Source organism: Trachypithecus francoisi, unplaced genomic scaffold, assembly GCF_009764315.1.
Source record: "Trachypithecus francoisi isolate TF-2019V2 unplaced genomic scaffold, Tfra_2.0 Lachesis_group21, whole genome shotgun sequence".
Lineage (NCBI taxonomy): Eukaryota > Metazoa > Chordata > Mammalia > Primates > Cercopithecidae > Trachypithecus > Trachypithecus francoisi.
The window spans coordinates 24096218-24109401 of record NW_022681467.1 but is presented as its reverse complement, the minus strand read 5'-3'; the positions used below and the strand labels follow the sequence as shown (position 1 = coordinate 24109401).

General features: G+C 56.5%; 1 protein-coding gene across 5 annotated transcripts in view; it reads left to right on the top strand.

Annotated features, from left to right (window-relative positions):
- Nucleotides 1-1979: 1979 nt before the first annotated feature.
- The window catches only part of EBF4 (EBF family member 4), a 75957-nt gene continuing 64752 nt past the window's right edge, over nucleotides 1980-13184 (top strand). Inside the window, exons 1-2 of one of the 5 annotated variants that reach the window (XR_004431167.1) lie at nucleotides 1980-2362; nucleotides 2867-2988. Coding sequence is in view for 3 of the 5 variants with exons in the window: in XM_033185887.1 (XP_033041778.1) it covers nucleotides 2852-2988 (137 nt within the window). In the remaining 2 variants the exon portion in view is untranslated. Of the gene's footprint in view, nucleotides 2363-2405; nucleotides 2989-13184 lie in introns of those variants that run through there. The other 4 variants (XM_033185889.1, XM_033185888.1, XR_004431166.1 and 1 more) reach the window with 4 other exon arrangements.

Here is a 13184-nt window from a genome sequence, read left to right as displayed (position 1 = left end):
GAAGAGAATGGGTGAAAAGACAGAAATGAGGAGGAGCATCCGCCACTGATGGTGCCAGCGGGGTTCTGCCAAGATTCCCTGAGTCCTCTCCACTGGGTAAGAAGAAGGGTGTCTGCTGGAAATGAGAGAGCCAGAGGTGGGTCTGAATGTTGGGGAGAGGAGTGGAGCAAGTGTGGAACAGCTCTGGGTGGGGGCTTCTCACATGTAATGTGTGTACAGGTCTTGGTAAACTCCAGGTTCTGATTCAGCAGGTCCAGGCAGGGCCTAAGAGTCTGCATTCCTCACCAGCTTCCAGGTGATGTCAATGCTGCTGGTCCGGGGACCACACTGTGAGATGCAAGATTTAGAGAGGCAGATCAGGAGATGGAGAAAGAGACTGGCTTAAGAATTGTCGGCCAGGCGCGGTGGCTCATGCCTGTAATCCCAGGACTTTGGGAGGTGGAGGCGGGTGAATCACGAGGTCAGGAGATCGAGTCCACAGTGAAACCCCGTCTCTACTAAAAATACAAAAAATTAGCCAGGCGTGGTGGCGGCCACCTGTAGTCCCAGCTACTCGGGAGGCTAAGGCAGGAGAATGGCCTGAACCCAGGAGGCGGAGCTTGCAGTGAGCCGAGATAGAGCCACTGCAATTCAGCCTGGGGGACACAGCAAGACTCCATCTCAAAAAAAAAAAAAAAAAAGAGAGACCTATGTTTGATAATCCCACCTGGGGTAAAAGCTGAGACCTGAAGGAGTCCTGGTGGGAATGGCAGTCCCCTGCGGGTGATGGGGAGAGGCATAGAGAGAAGGGGTGGTAAAGAGACCAGAAAGGAGGTGAGAGGGCCTCTGTGATGACAGAGAACCAGCAGTGCCCCCGGGATGCCTCATCTGGGCCAATGTGGGACAGAACACTAACTCACACGTGGAGGCCCCCCAAAAGAGGATAGGAGTCAGTTGGGGCAGGAAGGTGTTACTACAGGGGTGTCTGAGCGTGCAGGCAGGGCAGGTGGCCCCCATGTTGTTCTGCAGGAAAGTGCTGGACTCATTCTGGGCTTGCCCAAAGCCTGGCCAGGATAACGTGGGGAGAGGGGCAGAAATGTCTCTGCCCCACGGTCAAGGGCCAGATGACTTCTGTGCCAGGAACTAATTTAAAAAAATGAATGGGATCTGAGAGGGGACGTGGCTGGGGAGAAACAGCAGGTTAGCTGGGCTCTGAGCCTACCTGTCCAACTTGCAATAAGCCTCTTCAATTGCTTCAAGAAAACCCCACACCACAAGTGTTAGCCTTGCCTTAGGATCCATCCCATCCCCACATCTAGGCTGAGTTCAGGAGGTTCCTGAAAGGCACAGACAGAAATTGAAAATGCTTTAGGCTTAGCTAACCCAGCATCAGGAATAGGGGTGGTTGGATGCAGGGAACTTGTCCAGCTTGTCTGGGGCCCCAGCCTAAGGACAGAGGCGTTTCAGTCCTTAGCTGGGGTCAAAGAGAGGTCAGGGTCGCCGGGGAAATGCGGGAGTACAGTCGCGCCGGAGAAAAACGTCAAGAGCGAAAGCTCGGAGGCGTCAAAATGAGCAGCAAGTCCAGGCACAAGGCGTCGGGCGCGGAGAGTACGGCGGGTGCCAGGCGAGGCAGATGAGTCCGCGAAGACGCCGGGGCTTCGTCCGGCGGCGCCTGGGAGGCCGCGGAGGTTCCCGAGCGCTGCGGGGCGCGTACCTCCCGTTCGGGCCGGGCTCCCTCGTCGCGCGGCCCCAGATCCTCCCTGAGCGGGTCTCCGAGGCCCCCGCTGGGCTCTTCCGTTCCCTCCCGTGGCCTCCACCAGGCCGCAGCCCCCAGCCCCGGCGACCGACTCGCCAGGGTCCGCCCCGCCGCCGCGGCCCGGGCCCGGCCGCTCCTCCCCCGATGATGTCACGTCCCCGGCCGCCCCTCGGCCGGCCGCGCCGCCCCGCCCCCGCCTCCCCCGGGCCCCCGTCCCCTGGGCCCGCCCGCTCCCGACATCCCTCCTCCCGCCCGCGCTCCCTCCCTTCGGCTACCGCTCCCCGGGAGCGGCGGCGGCGGCGGCGGCGGGATGGCCCGGGCCCGCGGCCAGGTCCCGGGGAGCGGCGGCGGCGGCGGCCGCGGCCGCGGCGGGGCGGCGCGGGAACCGGGCCCCGGGGGGAATCGGCCGGTCTGCTGCTGCTGCTGCTCCAGGTGCTGCCGCCCGGGGCTACGGCAGGCCCGGGACGCCGGGGCACGCGGGGCGCCGGCGGCGGCGGCGTCTGCTGGCCCGGCACGGCCCCAGCCTTTCCCCGGGACGCGCGGCTGCTGCTGCTCCTGCCGCCGCTGCCGCCACTGTCGCCGCCGCCGCCGCCGAGCTCCGCGCCCGCAGCCTCCGCCTCCCGGATGGTAATCAGCGCCCCGCGCTGGCGCCGCGGGCGGGCGGGAGGTGGGGGCGACGAGGGGGAAAGGGCGGGCAGCCCCGAGCCCCCGCCTTGCCCGAGGCAGTTCTCGGGGCGCTCGGGCCCCCCCTCCGACGACCGCGGTCCCGGGCAGCCGCCAGAGCGCGCCTCTGGGGCGCCTCCGCGCGGACCGGGTGCGGGCTCCGCTCCCCGCCCTCCCCGCCCCGCTCGCAGTCCGCCCGCCAGCGCTCAGGCCGCGGGGGAATCCCTCCATCTCCCCGCCCCGCGCCCCAGGAGGGGAGGGGACAGCGCCGGCGCCCGCGGACTTGCTTTCTCCGAGGGAGCGCCCAAGAGGCGAGCGCGCACTGAGCCGCCCGGACTCGGTGCTGTGCTGCTGGGGGCGCCTGGTGCCGTCGGGTCGGGCTGAACTAGACGCCTGCAGCCTCGGCGGGACTGGATCCCGGGCGGCGGGGGCGCCCACTCACTGCGCGCTCTCATGTTCCCTGCGCAGGAGGCTCTGCCCCGCGGCGGGCTGAACCTGAAGGAGGAGCCGCTGCTGCCCGCCGGCCTGGGCTCAGTGCGCTCCTGGATGCAGGGCGCGGGCATCCTGGACGCCAACACCGCGGCGCAGAGGTAAGCGCTGGGACCAGACTCGGTGCGCTCGGGTTGGACGGCTCCGCGCCGCCTCGGCTCAGCTTGTTGGAGCTGCTGGAGCCACGGGCGGAAGGAGCCCTAACTCTGGACGGCCCCAGCGAGCTCCCCCTCCCACCCCGTCCGGAGCGCCTGTGCTGCCTCCTGAGGATGTGGGGCGGGCCGGGGCGGGGCTTCTGCCTCCACTCCAGGCTGTCCCGGCAGATTTATGACGGCCGCTCGCGGGTGCGACGATGAAAGCCACCCCAGCTGGGCCGTCTGTGGCTCTGAGAGAAGAGGCAGAGCTGCAAGCCATGACCCACAGCTACCGGCTGTCTAGGAACGTCCAGCCCCTCCTTCCTGGGCAGTCCCAGTGCCTCTCCTTGTCCAATTCCGCAACTCTCTGTCAGGAAAGGCACGAAACCCAGCCCCCTTTTTCCTTTCCCACGCCCCTCAGAATTGGAGGATGGGGGTATGCAGAGCCAGAGAAGCGGCTGGGGGCTGGACGGTGGCGAAGAGATGAGGTGGTCTCATCTCATCAGTCGGTCTGGCTGGACTGATTGGCCTGAGAACCGGGCAGGGCCCCTGCCTCTCCCTCAGGTGTTTTTCTAGTAGGTCCTGTGGAAGGCAGAGAGTCCCTGGGAACCTAGCACCCGCGCCAGTCTCCTCTGACTCCTTTGCAAGGGTCTGGGAACGTTAGTAGGGGATTGACTCCAGGATTTGAAGGCGAACTTTACAAGTTTATTTACCTGCCCCCAAACCACCTGCACCTCTTGGCTTTTTGCACCTTCAGCGGTGACCATGGAGGGAGGCATTTAGGTATCCTATGGGGAGTCACTGTGGTTTAGGATTAGGGAGGTGCCAGCTCTGCTGACAGCTGGGACAGGGTTGGCACTGGGCTTCCTAGAAGTCTGAGCTGTTGCAGCAGCCCGAAGGGATTCTGAATGGGGGGCTTAGGGCAGACCGTGCCTGACACAGGAGCCCACATTCACACCCAAGAGGACGCCTCAATCTCACCCTGTGACAGACACACACCGCGCTTCATGCGCAAACTGAAGCCCATCCTTTCCTGGCCGTCAGGAGGGAACGCTGTGGGGCTCTGGAGCTGATCTCTTCCGGAAGAGAAAGGGTCTTGTGGATGAATTAATTTCCAAAAGTTTTACAAGGGATATAGCTATATTCCAGAAAAATTGGAAAATAAAAAATTTAGTCCCTTCTCTCTCATACTACTACTGTCAACATTTTAGTGTATTTCCTTCCTATTTTTCTTTCCATTAACTTGTATTTTCCTGTGCTATGCTTACAATTCCACCTCCTGCCTGATCTTCTGTTGGTTCTGGCTTTTTGTTCAATTTGAGACGGTCAGTTTCTTAACATGGCCCCCTCTTTATCCCCACCACCTGCGGTGTGGCGAGAGCTCTTTGTAAGAGTGGATGAGGAGTGCTGACAGGGGCCTCTGGGAGTTAAGTTTCCATTTCTTTCCCTCTGTGCCTACCCAGAGGCAGGTCTGATGAAGGGAAAGCAAATGTGAAGGAGGCAGTGCCCTTGGAGTCTGTGTGGGGTTCAGAGCATGGGCCACAGCAGTGGTGTCTGCACATAGTGGGGCTGAGTGGGCTTGGGATGTCCAGTAGCAGTTCCCACATTGTGAGGGCCACATTGCTGGGATGTAGAGGGCTTCCGCAATGTGAACAGGGGCTTTCTTGAGGCTCGGTCTGCTAATCCCCAAGTTTGGAGACTTCTCTGTCTCAGGACATAGACTGGGAGCCCCCACTCGCTTTGTTGTTCAGCTGACTCTCTTCCCAATCCCAGAGGGAGCCGCTTCATCCTTCCTTCCCACTCTTCCTCGTGTTGTCTGTTATCACTCCGGTTGTATCTTGTTCCTCAGTCAGTCCTCTGTGCAGGTCTTCTCATCCCAAAACAGCAACAATGAAAATTCCTCCCCCTGACCCTGCCCCTGCCTTCATCCGCTGCCTGGTTTCTCTCCCTCTCATCTCTGAGAAACTTTCACGGAAGCGCTCTCCCAAAAGGCTCCCTGGGATCCGAGAGTTAGCTTTGACACCTTCCTCAGCCTCACCCCACAGTTGCCTGGTTGTCAAGGCTTAGGAATGTTCCTTTCTGTGTCCTAGTCCCAATCTCAGTGCCCTCCGCCACCGCTTTTAGCAATGAAACCCCTGGCCCTCCACCCACTTTTTCCCTGGCTTGAAAGTTAATTGCACCCTGGTTACCACCTCAGCCTCCTGGCCCAGTGCCTAGCCCCAGCCATTCACCACTCCCCTAAAACCATCTTCCCTGCATTGGGGACCAAAGCAATATTTCCAAAGTACTTTTTTCTGGTCAGGTCTCTCTCTGATTACAAATAAAGTGACCAGGCTGGGCATGGTGGCTCACACCTGTAATTCCAGCACTTTGGGAGGCCGAGGTAGGCATTCACTTGAGGTCAGGAGTTTGAGACCAGCCTAGCCAACAGTAGAGAGCATCATCTCTACTAATAATGCAAAAATAAAATGGGCGTGGTGAAGCATGCCTATAGTCCCAGCTACTTGGGAGGCTGGGGTGGGAGGATTGCTTGAGCCCGGGAGGCAGAGGCTTCCGTAAGCCAAGATCACACCACTGCACTCCAGCCTGGGCAGCAGAGTGAAACTGTGCCTTAAAAATAAATAAGTAGGCCGGGTGCGGTGGCTCAAGCCTGTAATCCCAGCACTTTGGGAGGCTGAGACGGGTGGATCACGAGATCAGGAATGGAGACCATCCTGGCTAACATGGTGAAACCCTGTCTCTACTAAAAAATACAAAAAAAATTAGCCAGGCGAGGTGGCGGGCGCCTGTAGTCCCAGCTGCTCAGGAGGCTGAGGGAGGAGAATGGTGTGAACCCGGGAGGCGGAACTTGCAGTGAGCTGAGATCGGCCACTGCACTCCAGCCTGGGTGACAGAGCGAGACTCCGTCTCAAAAAAATAAATAAATAAATAAAATAAAATAAAGTGACCAACCCCCAAGCCCCACTGCTTCCTCATGGATATCTCCAACATTCAAGGCCTATCATGGTCTGACTCCAGTCTTCCTCCCCAGCCTCCTCTACATGATACTTGGCAGGCAGTGGATACTTGGAGAATTAGCTGCACCTCCAGTTAAGTGCTGTGGTCTACTGAAATAGTCCCTCTGCCCTCAGCACCTGCACGTCCCCTGGATTAAGTCTCACCAGCCTCAGGACTCCCTCCCACACCCACTGAGCCCAGCACCTGCTCTTTCTGTGCCCTCCCACCATGCCCAGGGCAGTGGTTTTAGTGCTGCCTACGAATGCTTACCATAGGCCAGCATCTGCTGTCCCCTGCCTGTCCCGGTCCTCCTTGCCCTGCCAGCTGGGGCCTTCCCGTAAGGCAAGGGTAGCGGTCTATTCATCCTTGTGTCCACAGCACGTGGGGCAGGCTCAAGCAGTCCATGTGGGGTGGGGGTGATGACAGTCTGCCAGAGGAAGCAGGAATGTTTCCCAGAGGGCTCCCAAGTCCCCTTAAGTTGGGTTCCCCTCTTGACTTTAGAAGACTCCAGGTTCTACCTGACCCAGGAATCAGCTACTGGAGCAGCTTCTCCTGCCCAGTTCTACAGCTTGGCTTTTACAATAATGCCAAGATTTTACAGAAGATGAGTGGGGAGGAAAAGGCCCAGAAGGCCTGCTAAGATGCGTGAGGGAGGCTCTGCCAACAGGAAGGAAAGGTCTGAGCAAAAGAGGGGTAGGGAGAGCAGAGGGGCTGCGTACCCTTAAACTGGAGGCAATGGGGATGGAAAGGCTGGTGGAGAGGGCTGCCCTCTCCCTCCCAAGGTCTTCCTACCAGGGAAGTCTGCACAAGGACCCCTGCCCCTGCCCTGAGCCAACAGGACTTTATCTCTGAGATCCATTTGCCCAGCCCCAGCCCTTCTTCCCCTGACTCCCCTGAAGACCCAAGTCCTCCTGCTGGCACACTCAGCACCGAAGTAGCTCTCCTTTCCTTCTGATATGCTTCCCAGTCTGGGGAGACCTCTGGAGGGCCCAGGCCAGGCCTCCCTCTGGAGGAGACCCCTGGAGGACCCAGGCCAGCCCTCCCACTGCAGCTGGTCCCAGCACACTAGCAGGGCCCCGGAGAGGGAGGCCAGCTGGGGCTGCCTTTCCTGTAAGCAGCTGCAGGCTAGCATCCCTGCTAGGAAATGCTTTTGTTTGCTTTAATAATTCATAGCCGATCCTCAGCCTGGGACCTGGCAGGCAGGCCTGTGGGTAGGTGGCGAGAGGGTGGGCAGAGAGCAGTGGAGTGGGGAGTCTTCAGGTGGAACTGAGGGCCAAAGGAAGAGGGGGAGAGCAGGCCTGTGAGATCCTTCCCGCTTCCTCTCCACCCCCTTCAGGGACTTTGGTCACTGTACCAATTTCCTGGGGCAGGTGAGCTGGGGCAGTGGGAAGAGGGAATAGGGACCCCCCCCCGACAGACCCAAACCTCATCTCCGGCAGGACCATCTGGACACAGGCTCTGGGCAGCTCTCTGCAGCCACCAGGTCCTCCCTGTGCAAGCGTTGTTGAGGTGGGTGTGCCCCACTGAGCTGCTGCTTTTATCTTCCCCAGTCTGCAGCATAGCCAGGGGTTGGCATGTCAGGGGCTGGGCAGGGCCAGGCCAATAGATCTTGTCTGGGGCATTAATGCCAGGCCCAGCCTGATCATCATCAGCAGTCCCAGGGTCCAGAGGATGCCTTCAGGGGAGAGTGGGGCCCAATGGGATGCTTGGAGGAAGCGAGGATGTAGAGGAAAGGGACTGATGGAGTCCTGTCAGGATGGGGCTAAGAAGAGCCGCACTTGGTAGAGAGAGACTTTGGGGAAATCTGTGGAAAGGGATGAGATGCAGGAGTCATACTCTTTTTGCTCCTTCCACTTCCTGGGATGAGGGGTGTCAACAAGGAGCCTTCCCCTATTACTGATGAAAGTAGGGCTTGTCCCCTGTAGCCCCAGCATCCCAGACTCAAAGACAAGTTAGGCCCAGGCCAAGGCACAGCTCAAAATCTTGAGTTATCAAGGCAGCCAAGAGTTAGGATTTGGTGGGGAGAAGGGAAGGCAAGAGGCCTGGGGGTGCCTCTGAGAGGAGGCTAAGGCTCCAGCCTCGGTCATTTGTCCTCTGTGGGATTTGAGCTGGCTGTGGCTAAATTGCTCACATTTATAACAAGCATGTAGTCAAGGATGTGAAAAGCCATGAGTAGCCTTGGGAAGAGAGAACAGAGACTGTGAGGGGGGCTTTGTCTGTACCAGACAGTTATGCTGTGGCAGGGGTGAGCAGCTGCCATGAGAAGGGCCCTGGAGTGTCCTGCTCAGCCTTGCAAAGGAGCATCTCCCAGGACCTGCTGGGCAGCTCCAACAATAGCAGTCAGACACCTCTGCAGCTTCCCGCTTCTCCCCACAGTCATCTGCGTACACTCTGGAGCACAGTCTACCTGAATGGCCTAGGCTGTGAAGGTCAGGTTGCCCTTGGTATTGGCTTGAACCTGGATTCTTAACAGTGCTCAGGAAGTCCATGCACACCCATGCTCACTACAAAGCATGTTGACTCTGACCAAAATGCATCTGTGCAACGTAAATCTTTTTTGGTGTCTCAATCTCCTTTAATTTTCGGCCTATTTAAGAACGAAAGATGGGAAGGAGGTGAGTGGGGCACGGTGGAAATACAAAAGTGAGCATATTCTCTTCCCAAATCTGGGTTCTTTAGTGCAGGAGCAAATGTCCCACTGCCTCAGGACACTCTGGAGTTGAGAAGAAAGTGTTTTGAACATTGTGCTTGAAACAATCTTTTTAAGAAAGCGAGGAAATGTATAATTCATTTTGCAGTCTTGCGAAAGTGGTTAATGTGGCTGGTTTTGTCACTCAGCTGCATTTCTCTGGAAAAGGCGCTTATGTGGCATGGTTTGTTCGCTAATGATGCTAAGTGAATAAGCTGTTTCTGAATTATGGGTGCCAGCGTTACATGTGCCAGGTGAGGCAGTTCTTACTTGTATTTGTCGTAAACTGATACCTGCCAAGCTGCACTCAGACCTTTGGGGCTGTAGCTTTACTGGCATCCATCATACCTCAGGCCTCTGAATAGCTGGCAGTTGGTACTCACCCACATCCCCTCAGGACCCTTGGTCAAGAGTCTGCCTCCTCCGCTGTTATCTGCTGCCCTTTGCTTGAGGACTTGCTCAGGCTACCAGAGCCTGCTCTGCCCACTTGCACAGCAGCCCAGAAGTACCTGAGAAGTAACAGCCCTAGAAGCCCTCCACCAGTGACTGACTAGAGTTGGTGGATAAATACCCCAGCTCCCTCACCCATCCCTCTGGTTGGATAATGCTGAGGCATACATTCCGTGCTGTTTCCAGAGTTCCCCATGGGATGGAGCTCCAGGTGCCCACAGTGTGGACTTGTTGAAAATGCACCCTCTATAGGCTGCCTTCTCATCTTTGTCTCACCCCCAAACCCCAGTGTTTCCAAATCACTGCCCAGATATACTGTTGGTACCTCCACTCCCTTGCTGTGTGAGTTTCTTGCTTATCCAGCATGGGGTCAATTAGGAGAAGGAGGCACCGTCCACACCTGCCTCTGTTGCTCTTGAGCCCTATTCCCTGCAACATGCTGTTCCTTGTGTCCTTCTCTGTCTCTTGTTCATAGGAAGTATCCTTTACTCATCTTGCCTTGAGCTTCTCCAAGCCTGGCAGGCTATGAACAGGGTGAACTGGAGACATTCCCAGGCAAGGAGCAGCCTCATGTGTGCTGCAGGGCTCTTGCCCACTCTGCAGTCCTCCTCTGGTTGGAAGGGGCTGGGGCTGTCATGAACACTGCCCTGCTGTTGTCCACTGCACGGATCTTTTCCTGAAGCTGTGAACTAACCAGTGCTGCTCCACCGGTGGGTGTGAGCCTGGGAGGATGAGTGTGCCTCAGACCCACTGAGCCGTGCTGGGAAAGGGCAGGATGCCGCTCTGGGCTGCCTCGGGGCAGTGGACTGAGACCAAACCTACTATGAGGCAGGGCACAGGCATGCAAAGCAGGGAAGCCCCTTCATGCCCCCAACTGGCAGGAGATGCTGGCCCAGAGACCCCAGGGGAACCTGCTGTCTTCCCCCTCCCCAGGTCCCTGTGCCCTCGCTCCTGTGTAATCCCCTCCTGCAGGGATGCTGAACCCTGTGGAGGAAACTTGGCTTGGGGCTTATGCCAGTCTTCCCAGGTCTGGTCCTCAGCAGCCTGTCAGAAGCTGGGGGGCTTCCAGGACCCAGGAATGGCTGATATTTGGGCGGGACAGGAAGCTCAAGCCAGCATCTTTGATTTATGCTGCACTAGTCTGGAATTTGGCCTGAGCACTTGCAGGGTGTCTGTGTAGAAAGGGCATGTCCAGTGGTCTGGGAGATTCTGTTCTCAGCACCCACCACTCCTCTGGCAAGGCCTCCTTTTCTCTCTACAGCCTCCCTCCCCGCGGCCTGAGTCCCTTCCAGGCCCCTTCGCTGGGCTGGATGACAGGATAAAAAGCCACAGGGACCTGGGGTTGCTTCACAAACCCACGTCCTCTGACCTTCTCTCCCACTAGGTGGTCCTGGAACCCATCCCCAGTGGAGTTCAAGTTAAGCTGGTCCTGGGAGCAGGAGGGAGGAGCTCAGGGTTGAGGCCTCATTAGCATATTCATCAGCAGTAATCAGGGCCCCGCTGTGATCGAAAGCCCTCTTAGGGCTTCCCTGCCTCTTGCTGGCTGGGGAGCGGGTGAGGGGCGATCAAAACCTCAACTTGAAAGGACTGCAGCCTGAGGGCGAGGGAGTGGAGGGAGCAGGGAAGGATGGAGGGACAGTGAATTCCCTAGGGAAAGGAGCATCTGTAAAAAGAATCTGTGGTCAGAAAGAAAGGTGCCGAGCAGAGCAGTGGCTCAAGCCTATAATCCCAGCACTTTGGGAGGCCAAGGCAGGAGGATCGCTGGAGCCCAGGAGTTCAAGATCAGTCTGGACAACATAGTGAGACCCCATCTTTCCAAAATTAATTAGCTGGGCGTGGTGGCTTATGCCTGTAGTCCCAGCTACTCAGAAGGCTGAGGTAGGAGGATCATGTGAGCCTAGGAGGTTGAGGCTGCAGTGAGCTATAATTGTACTGTCACACTCCAGCCTGGGTGACAGAGCAAGATCCTGTCTCAAAAAAAAAAAAAGTGGTATTGGAGGTCCCCCCCTCCATCTTGATCAGGGACAAGATTATAGCTTCTACCTCCTAAGTCAGCATTTCATGTGGACCACTGAGGGAGGCTCCGGGGCAAGCTTTCAAGAGGAGGAAACATTTTCATTTTATTATTTATTATAATTCGTATGTGTAAAGCAATAGCAAGTGCCTCATGCCCATGACATCTCAGATGTTATGGCTTAGCGTGAAGTCAAGTAAAAGAATAAATTGATTTAAAGTGATATGAAGAAAAATAGTAAGTAGTGGTGACTGTGGCAGCCATTGTCACAGAGCATGCTCATGATGGGCACCTGGGCAAGCTGACCTAAGTGGCCCTCAAGGCAGTTCCCCATTCTCTTTGCTCCCCTGCATCCCTGCAACAGTCTCTCACTTGTCCTCCACACTGCACCCTCCTTTCCCCCATAGCATCTTTAAGCCTTGCCTGGCTTCAGAACTTTCTAGTGGCCTTTAGTCATGTTTCCCAAGCCATGACCCTCAACAAAAGTGCTCCGTAGCCAAGCAAGCAGGGTGTGTTATTTGGCGAGGCATAGTGGTTGGCACCTGTAATCCCAGCACTTTGGGAGGCCAAGATGGGAGAAAGCTGGAGCCCAGAAGTTCGAGTCCAGCCTGGGCAACATATGGAGACCTCATCTCTACAAAAAGTAAACAAAATTATCCAGGCATGGTGGTGCGTGCCTGTAGTCCCAGCTAGTCAGGAGGCTGAGGTAGGAGGATTGCCTGAGCCCCAGAGGTTGAGGCTACAGTGAACTGAGATCACACCACTGCACTCCAGCCTGGACAACAGAGCAAAACCCTGTCTAAAAAAAAAAAAAGTTACTCCAAGCTGGGCATGGTGGCTCACGCCTGTAACCCCAGCTCTTTGGGAGGCTGAGGCAGGAGGTTTGCTTAAGTCTAGGAGTTCAAGGTTGCAGTGAGCTATGATCACGCCACTGCACTTCAGCCCGGATGACAGAGCAAAACCCTGTCTCAAAAAAATTATTCCATATTGGGCGTGGTGGCTCATGCCTGTAATCACAGCACTTTGGGAGGCCAAGGCAGGAGGATCATTTGAGCCAGTAGTCGAAGCTGCAATGAGCCATGATTGCACCTGCACTCCAGCCTGGGCGACAGAGCGAGACTCCGTCTCAAAAAAAAAAAAAAAAAAAAAAAAGTTACTCCAAGCTGGGCATGGTGGCTCACGCCTGTAACCCCAGCTCTTTGGAGGCTGAGGCAGGAGGTTTGCTTAAGTCTAGGAGTTCAAGGTTGCAGTGAGCTATGATCACGCCACTGCACTTCAGCCCGGATGACAGAGCAAAACCCTGTCTCAAAAAAAATTATTCCATATTGGGCGTGGTGGCTCATGCCTGTAATCACAGCACTTTGGGAGGCCAAGGCAGGAGGATCATTTGAGCCCAGGAGTTCAATACCAGTCTGAACAACATGGCGAAACCCCGTCTCTACAAAAAAATTTTAAAAATTTAGCCGGGTCTGGAGTTACCTCTAGTCCCACCTCCTTGGAGGACTGAGGCAGGAGGATCATTTGAGCCAGTAGGTCGAAGCTGCAATGAGCCATGATTGCACCTGCACTCCAGCCTGCATGACAGAGTGAGATCCTGCCTTGAAGAAAAAAAGGCGGGGCAGATCTTGAGTCCAAGTCTCTCTGTCTTCAAATTTGTATCTTAAAAAAAAAAAAAAAAACAGACTCCAAAACTTAGCAACTTAAGACAACAAATATTTATTATCACACAATTTCTGAGGTCAGAAATAAGGGAGCAGACTAGCCTGGTGGTTCTGGATCAGGGTCTCTCGTGAGGCTGCAGCAAGATGAGAGCTGGGGCCACAGTCATCTGAAGGATTGACTGAGGCGGGTGGATCTGCTTCCAAGGTTGCTCATGCTGGCAAGTCAGGGCTGGCTATCGGCAGGAGGCCTCAGTTCTTCTCCCTGTGGACCTCTCCATAGGGCTACTTGAGTGTCCTCAAGACATGGCAGTTGGCTTCCCCCTGAATCACTAATCCAAAAGAGAGAACAAGG